Source organism: Oncorhynchus masou, chromosome 18 (genome assembly GCF_036934945.1).
Source record: "Oncorhynchus masou masou isolate Uvic2021 chromosome 18, UVic_Omas_1.1, whole genome shotgun sequence".
NCBI classification, from domain to species: Eukaryota; Metazoa; Chordata; class Actinopteri; order Salmoniformes; family Salmonidae; genus Oncorhynchus; species Oncorhynchus masou.
The window spans coordinates 46,195,903-46,205,305 of NC_088229.1; the positions used below are offsets into that span (position 1 = coordinate 46,195,903).

The 9,403-nt window shown below is 39.7% G+C and overlaps 1 protein-coding gene across 1 annotated transcript; it reads right to left on the reverse strand.

Annotated features, from left to right (window-relative positions):
* Positions 1-732: 732 nt before the first annotated feature.
* On the reverse strand, positions 733-2,050 carry trh (thyrotropin-releasing hormone). Its single transcript, XM_064921858.1, has 3 exons — positions 1,868-2,050; positions 914-1,280; positions 733-880 (listed from the first exon to the last, which is right to left on the reverse strand). Exons 1-3 carry the CDS (start codon positions 2,046-2,048, stop codon positions 733-735), a joined length of 696 nt encoding a protein of 231 aa, XP_064777930.1. The 5' UTR covers positions 2,049-2,050.
* Between the last annotated feature and the right edge of the window lie 7,353 nt (positions 2,051-9,403).

Here is a 9,403-nt window from a genome sequence, read left to right on the forward strand (position 1 = left end):
CCTAATAAGCTTTACGGCAAAAGTAACAGAAAATGTACAATAATAATCCGTTTTATACCATGCAATATATTCAAGTAGAAAATAATCCAGAGACCCATTATATATGTCCGGGGAACATTCACTTGTGTTTTACAACTTGAACGCATTAAATCATAAACCTAACTACAGGTCAATTTGGTCTACATAACTCTGACACTTAGAATCATGCAATTCAAGGCCAGACCGAAGAGAGCAGATTTAAAGCCTGCGTCCTCTGTTGGATGCAGGCTGCCTGCCTGCTGAGCCAAAAGCTATTTCCCTGAGATGCTTCGCTTTATTATTATTTTTCTTTGCCACGTAGGCTTAATCTGTAAAACGAATACATTTCTGAGCATCTCATGACAACAATATTGGTCCAGCAAACAACACAGCTATTCATTAACTTGAAATCCCCTTGAGCGTTACTGATTCTGGCAATCCAAGTGTGTTTAATTCCACTCAAGCCCCCCCCAAAAAAATAAATAAATAAATAAATAAATAATAATATCTAATTTAAACATTTCTCAGTATACTTTCTGGAGACGTTTTCTGAATATTCGTCATAAAAGCAGCTTGCCAAATAAACTATAGACTACCCATGGCAGAGGGGTCCATTTTATATTCATAATAAACCACTTGAAATTATTACTTGTATCAATTTACACATAATTTTTTTTTCTACAACACAGTATTTCGCAGGCGCCAGCCCACTCGTCACTCCCGTTCAGTCAAATCCTCGTCAGGTGCGGACCTTTTGCCTGGGTGCTGTCTCTTCTCCGCGGCGCGACTCTTTGTCACGTTGTCTAACAGCTCGAGCAACAGGTTGGCTTTACTGCAGCCAGGGTTCAGCACGTCACAGGGACTGTTGGCGCCCAAATCCGGACTCATGTTATACCAGTAACGTTTGCCGGGATGTTGGCGCTTCTCCAACTCCTGGAGGTCCCCTGCGTCTGACTCGTCCACATCTCGCCTCCCAGGATGCTGGCGCTTGCTGTACATCATCAGGTAGCGCTTGCCCGGGTGCTGCCGTTTGGAGAGTTCACTTAGAAATGCGGAGTCCTCTGTAATCTGCTCCAGCATGGAGCGCTTGCCTGGATGCTGCGTTTTCTGGAGCTCCACAAAAGAGTCAATTTCGTCTTCACGTTTTCCTGGGTGCTGTCTTTTCTGGACCTCCCCTGAGTCTTCGTCTTCGTCCTCGTCCTCCTCTCGTTTACCAGGGTGTTGCCGCTTCACTAGCCACTCTGGCTGAGAGGACAATGCCTCTGTAAAATTAAGATGACAGCCTGATTAGTTTACTGACAGGGGAAAATATAAATTTGCCACCGCTTGTTATGCCATGTGTACATGTATTTCCATTGAACATACATGAACATGAAAACGTAGGTTATGTCAAACATATTTATTCTATTATTTTTTCATTATTTCCATTATTTCAACATTAAAATATAGGCATTTGTGCTTTGATGCCAGTATTAACTCCTGGAAAATATTGGATGCGTTTCACGGGTGCTTTGCCGGTTGCCCTCTCCAAATAGATTTGCATCCTAACAAATAACACAATCTATTAATGTATTCACGTTAATGTTGCACAAAACATGAATGAAAGATCTTGGAAATGTTGGGTTATTTGTTCATGAAAAAAATTACAAACAATCGAAATTATTGTGTTAATCTGGTCTTTCTGAAACGAATAGAAATGTTTCTTTCGTGCAACTAGGTAACTTTAAAACAGGTATACACAAGCATAACTAGAATGAATGTCAATGTAAAACACCCCCGGTTCGTGTCAAACTCGGCCAGTTTGCCAAAACACAAAACCGATCCAAAAGCTATTACGCACCATTCACACCATCCTCATCCTCTGTCATTTTTAGAATGGAGCGGAGCAGGATGCCCTCGGCCCTCTGTAGGATGATGTCGTCTATCTGCCGGTCTCCCGTTTTCTCTTGATCGGGGATGCTCTGTCCTCTAGCCATGGTCAGGTTGCAGACTGCCAGAGATGCCAGAATGATCAGGCAGGTGGACTTCATGGTAACTTGGCCATTCGTTCGAAAACAAGAGAAGATATCATTATTAGTGGAAATATACTAGGCTACTTAAAAAAACATGCATCCTATATGATATTTGGTTGACATTGGCATTGTATAACTAATTTGGAGTTCTCTGTCTGTTTTACGCACATAGTACGTTTCAATAGCCTATTGGTCCGTAAAACTGGAAAATCATTTATGAATAGATATTTGCAAACTATTTTGCAATGCACAAACTGAAGGTCCAGAGATATTATCTAAAGTAAATATATATATATATATATTTGAGGTGATCCAAACTTACCTTAGATTTGTGTTCTGGCTATTGTCACGCAACACCTCTGATAACCTTCAATTATAGCAAACCAACTAGAAAATATGTTATTTGCCTCTTGCAGCAACCCGTTGAGGCAAAGTTTATAGGTATGTTCGGATACAACGCGTCCCGCCATTTATAGTCAGCGGTTACCCCCGTCACGCCAACCACGCTGTAGTAATTTCATAGAATCTTCGTCTCCATTGATTTCACATTCGTGCGCAATTGGATTAAAGTAGGTTCTAACCTCTAGAGGACGCTGTCTGGTTGTTTTCTTGGGCGTCAACTGAGCCGACCAGCCGAATCCGAAGGAGTAAAATATGATGACTGCGAGAGAGGATTCATTCAAAAATGTTCTACTCATATCGCAAAGTGGTGGTGCTTATTTTGCAGAATACCAATGTAATTGTGTTCACTTGTTTTGCCATTGGGGCTGTCATTTTCAAGACGTTTGTTAAGATTATGCTACACTAAATGTAAATCATGATAATATATGGATTCATTCATAAACTACTGCCACCCAGATATCTGTATTTTTTCTCCAACTATAGACATTTATTGATGCATTATGCTTATTCATTTTCAAGACGTTCGTTAAGATTATGCAACCTTAAATGTAAAGGTTTAAGCATAAACTACTTTTTCCACCACTGCTGAAGTTCAATTGAACATAATAAGCAACTTCTCATTTTGAAAGCATATGTGGCATTGATATGATTCAAACATTTATTATAGTATCAAAATTAACTACAACATGTAAACCTAAACCCTTAGAAAATCTATCAATGTCCCTCCAAACCTACACAGAACATAGTTACATGTTGTCAGAGTATTCAATATTAATGTTCTATACATGTTGCATTGGACCGTTGCAAGAACATTCCTGTGTCCAGTTTTCTAAAGGTTCGGAGAATATTATATCAACATCCCACCAAATTTACACAGAACAAGGTTGTCATGTTCTCAAAATAGAAGATATTGTTTTAGACACGTTCCATGGGAACCTTGCAAGAACCTTCCTGTATGTCAGTCATCAGGAAGTTAGATCCCTTGACTTTTTCCACATTTTGTTATGTTACAGCTTTATTCTAAAACTGATTTTAAAAAAATAAACTCATCAATCTACAAAAATGACAAAGCAAAAAACGGTTTTTAGACATTTTTCAAATGTATTAAACATAAAAAACAGATGCCTCATTTACATAAGTATTCATACCCTTTGCTATGAGATTCTAAGTTGAGCTCAGGTGCATTCTGTTTCCATTAATCATCCTTGATATGTTTCTACAACTTGATTGGAGTCCACCTGTGGTAAATTCAATTGATTGGACATGATTTGGAAAGGCACACACCTGTCTAATGTCCCACAGTTGTCCCACAGTTGACAGTGCATGTCAGAGCAAAAACCAAGCCATGAGGTCAAAGAAATTGTCAGTAGAGCTTTGACAGGATTGTGCCGAGGCACCGATCTGGGGAAGGGTACCAAAAAAAATGTTTAGAATGCACTGTAAATTAGCAAGAACCTTCTGAGAACCTATTTCGCATGTTTTGGCATTAGAGTTAGGAAAACATCCCTAAATATCAAACAGAACTTACAGAGAATATGGTTACCATGTTCTCAGAATATCCAATATTAATGTTCTAGACATGTTTCAAGAACATTCCTCTGTCCAGTTTTCTGAGGGTTAGAAGAATATTCCATCAACGTGGACACTCAAATACTGTATCTGGGGAACATTATGGGTAACATTACAAAAATGTTCTCTCTCCCTAGAATTGTTGGCTGTGCTTCCACTGATTCTCATGAAGTGATTATATCATGTTTTATCACTGTTTGTCAATGTCATTAGCTAAGTCATTGCCTGCTGTCTAAATGAGCTACACAACTCATAAAGTGCTGTCTGAAAGTGTTCATACCCCTTGACTTATTCCACATTTTGTGTTACAGCCTGAATTGAAATTGATTCAATTGTGGGGGTTTTCTCACCCATTCACACACAATACCCCATAATGACGAAGTTAAAACATGTTTTTAGAAATGTTTGCTAATGTATTGAATATTAAATACAGAAATATCTAATTTTACATAAGTATTCAACCCCCCTGAGTCAATACATGTTAGAATCTCATTTGGTAGTGATTACAGCTGTGAGTCTTTTTGGGTAAGTCTCTAAGAGCTTTTCACACCTGGATTGTACAATATTGCACAATATTCTATAAAAAACAAATATTCAAGCTCTGTCAAGTTGCTTGTTGATCATTGCTAGACAGCCATTTTTAAGTTTTGCATAGATTTTCAAGCCGTTTTAAGTCACAACTGTAACTAGGCCGATCAGGAACATTCAGTGTAATGTTAGTAAGTAACTCCAGCGTATATTCGGCCTCATGTTTTAGGTTATTGTCCTGCTGAAAGGTGAATCTATCTCCCAGTGTCTGTTGAAAAGCAGACTGAACCAGGATTTCCTCAAGGAGTTTGCCTGTGCTTAGCTGTATTCCATTTATTTGTATCCAAATGTTTATTTATTTATTTTCGATGACAAGTAAACCCATAACATGATGCAGCCACCACCATGCTTGTAAATATGAAGAGTGGTAGTCAGTGATGTGTTGTGTTGGATTTCCCCCCAAAATAATGCTTTGTTGTAATGAAGAGATTCGGGAGACAGGAGCAGGAATGCGTAATAGTTTTTTAAAATGAAGCCCAAATTACGGCGTGCCGTGTAGAGGCATGGGGACGAAGACCAAACAAACATGTAACAAAACACAGGGTAGAAACCCAAAATGAAAGAGCGAGGAGTACCTTGAATAAATAACACACGCGCACAATGATTAACACACGGGACGAGACCCGTAATCATCTGTGCAATCCACAAGGACACGAAAGCCCAAAAAACACAGTGCAGGTACTCACACGCACCAAAAGACGTAGTAACAATAATGGACTGCCCAATGGAAACCAAAGGGCACACTTATACAAGTACTAATCAGTGGGAATAGGGGACAGATGTGCGTAATGAAAGTTCCTGGAAGGATCCATGACATTTATATTCGGACATGAAGGAAATTTCTTTGCCACATTTTGTCTCAGTTTTAGTTAAGTGCCTTATTGCAAACAGGATGCATGTTTTGGAATGTTTTATTCTGTACAGGCTTCCTTCTTTTCATTCTGTCATTTATGTTAGTATTGTGGAGTAACTACAATGTTGTTGATCCATCCACAGTTTTCTATCACAGCCATTAAACTCTTTAAGTGTTGTAAAGTCAACATTGGCCTCTTGGTGAAATCCCTGAGCTTTTTCCTTCCTCTCCGGCAACTGAGTTAGGAAGGATGTCTCTTTTGATACACCATTCAAAGTGTAATTAATAACTTTAATGCCTGTTTTCTGTTTTTAGTTCTCATCTACCAATAGTCGCCCTTCTCTGCGAGGCATTGGTAAACCTCCCTTGTGTTTGTGGTTGAATCTGTGTTTGAAATTCACTGCTTGACTGAGTGACCTTACAGACCTTGTATGTGTGGGGTACAGAGATGTGGTTGTTATTCCAAAATCATGTTAATCAACTTTTGCACAGAGAGTGCAACTTATGTGATTTGTTAAGCACATTTTTACTCCTGAACATATTTAGTTCTGCTGTAATAAAAGGGTTGAATAATTGACTTAAGACACTCCAGCTTTTCATTTTTAATTAGTTTGTAAAAATGTCTAAAACATAATTCTACTTTAAAATGATGGAGTATTGTGTGTAGACAATCTCAATTTAATACATTTTAAATTCAGGCTGTAACAACAAAATGTGGAAAAAGTCAAGGGGTTTGAATACATTCTGAAGCCCTAAATAAGAATATATTGCCACCCACTTCTTTCCTGTTGGAATAGTGGTATTTTCTCTCTGCTGTAGGCTTTCGTGATTAGGTGTATTGGTCTATGTAGTGATCCACATTTTGTTTGACTTAAAATCCATGACAGTATCGATAATGTTGAGCAGACATTCAGACACACTCTCTCGTTATCCAGAAGTCAGACAGACATCCAATACATGTCTAACCAGACTGCAATGTGATAAACTACAGCAGTCGTAACCAGTTAAAGGATTACTCCGTAGCTTCTTTCCACTGCAACTAAACGTCATTCAATTTAGACCTATCAGGACGCTGGCGCACACCTGTCACCAGCGTTAGGCGCATAATGACACTCACCTGGACTCCATCACCTCCTTGATTACCTGCCCTATATATGTCACTTCCATTGCTTTCTTCCCCAGTTGTCATTGTTTCTGTTCCATGTCGGTGTGCTGTTTGGGGTTCTTGTTTTGTTCATTTATTTATGAAACGTATTCAGTCCCTGAACTTGCTTCCTGACTCTCAGCGTACATCATTACACACCAGCCCTCCAAAACAGACACAAACAAGTGACAGGGCCACACTGGTGGCCAGAAATAGAAGCTATAAATTGCACCTTTAGTGCATAGAACAAGATCTTGTTGATTTCTAGCTAAACCTCCACACCTTATGTAAGAGAGCACATCTTGTCAACCCCCCCCCCCCATTTCACCCAGAGAACACACTATTATTCTGTGGAATAACACGGCTAGAGACAAGCACAATTTCAGTGCTTTCAAATTCCACATTGATAAATCCACATATCTTATTCCACATTACACTGTGTGATTTCAGAATTGGTTAAAATCAAAAATTCTCTCCCATCTGCACACAATAGCCTATAATAAGAAATTGGAAACATGTTTTTATACATTTTTGCACCTACAGCTTTGAGTCATCTTGTGTACTGTATGTCTGTATCAGCTTTGAACATCTAGATCTTCTCAAATTTTTCCTTGCAGATTTTATCATGCTCTGTTAACTTAGATGTGGAAGACTTGGTTTCATTTCTGGGCTTTGCTGGGCTAGTCAATAACTTTCACATTCTTGTTCAAAGCCATTCCAGCGTTGCTTTGGCTGTATGCTTGGGGTCATTGTCCTGTTGGAACTTAAATCTTTGCCCCAGTCTGAGGTTGCACTCTGAAACAGGTTCTCATCAATTATTTATCTGTATTTGGCTCCATTCATTGTTCCCTCTATCCTTACCAGTCTCCCAGTCCCTGCCACCGAAAAGCATCCCCATAGAATGATGCTGCCACCACCATGCTTCACAGTAGGGATGGTGTTAGGCAGGTGATGAGCTGTGCCTGGTTCACCAGACATAGCATTTTGCATAATTTTTTATTTGGTCTCATCAGACTACAGAATGTTTTGCCTTATGCTCTCAGTCTATCACGTGCCTTCTTTTAAACCAGGCGTGATTTCATGTGTCTTTTTCTCAGAAGTAGCTTCCGTCTGGCCACTCTCCCATAAAGCCCAGATTGGTGAAGTGCCACAGAGTCTGTTGTCCTTCTGGAAGGTTCTCCCATCTCACCCAAGGAACTCTGTAGTTCTGTCAGTTGGGTTCTTGGTCACCTCCCTGACCAAGGTCATTCTTGCCCGGTTCTCAGTTTGGTCAGACGGCCAGCTCTAGGCAGTTCCATATTTTTTGCTCAGCATTCTAGAAATTGTTCTATACCCTTCCGCAGATGTATGCTTCATCACAATTCTATCTGGGAGATCTACGGACAATTCCTTGGACTACATGGTATAGTTTCTGCTCTGATATGCACGGCCAACTGTGGGACCTTACTGTATATAGACAGGTGTGTTTCTTTCTAAATCATGTCCACACAATGAAATTGGCCACAGGCGGACTCCAATCGAGTTGTAACGTCCAAGGAAAGTGGATGGAACTGAGCTCAATTTGAAGTGTCATAGCAAAAGGGCATGAATACTTATTTCAATTAATGATCAATAAATTGGCAAAATGTCTAAAACATGTTTTCAATTCGTTTTGTGTCAAGATGTGTGAGAAAAACAGCTAAATGTGGATCACGTCAATGGGTATGAACACTTTCTGAAGGCACTGTAACACCAAAGCATGTCTGACCTGTAAGGCCTCCGCTGCTGTAGTGGTCTCTGCTTTTAAAAATATGGTAATTACAGTGTGTAAAGACTTACAAGCTGCACAGGGACCAATTAATTAGGCACCCAGCAGAAGAAAAACTGTGTGTTTGTTGTTGTTTCTAGCCTGCGGAAGGCCAACACTCGCTAACCCTGTAAGATGATGAAAGCGGAGTGGTAGTTTGATTCATTCTGTGATCATTTGAAGCATGTGGAAAAGCAGTGGATTGAATACAGGCTGTAACAACAACATGTGGAATAAGTCAAAGGGTATGAAGAAGTTCTGAAGGCACTGTATATGCAGGCGTTTAGTAACAGAACATAGGATTATTCTAATCTAGAAAACTTGGTGTCTCATCTAACCCACCTGCGGAGTATAATAACAATATGTAGTTATAACACTCTTTCTGTATTACAATTCTATGATTTAGATATTTAAATATATGCATTGAGATAAATACTCAAGAACTCATTTATAGGTTACAAATGTACCCTTTATGTTACTGTAGGCCCAGACTAATCTTCCCCACATGTTATGTGCACTTGTTGGGAGTTGCCGTTTTGGACAGTCATACGTTTTGGCAGTTGCGCTCTGTCCCTGGTGGAGTTCCCTTGTGCTATGCTTACAGGCACTAGACCACGTGTGTCTGCAGATTTTCCCTCCTCCCTTGTACTTGATTGAGGAACCCTGCACCCGGTTTTCTAGGTCTTAATTGAAAGGAAAAAACTAAATCCAGCAGACACTAGGCCCTCCATGGAATGAGTTTGACACCCCTGCACTGGACTATAATTAAGGCAAGCGCTTCCTTTTGACCTCTCAATAAGACCCAGGAGGCAGCAGCGTTGTTAAAAGTGGGGAGTCATAACAATTAGAGAGCAGATTCTATGGTATGTGCTGATGAAGAGGACATCATGAATATACCCTCTGTAATGATGCTAGTCTTACTCAACGTCCATTGTTTACTTTCCCCTGTCCTTGTTATTAATTATCTTAAAACTTCTTGGTGACAGGGGGCAGTATTGAGTAGCTTGGATGAATAAGGTGCCCAGAGTAAA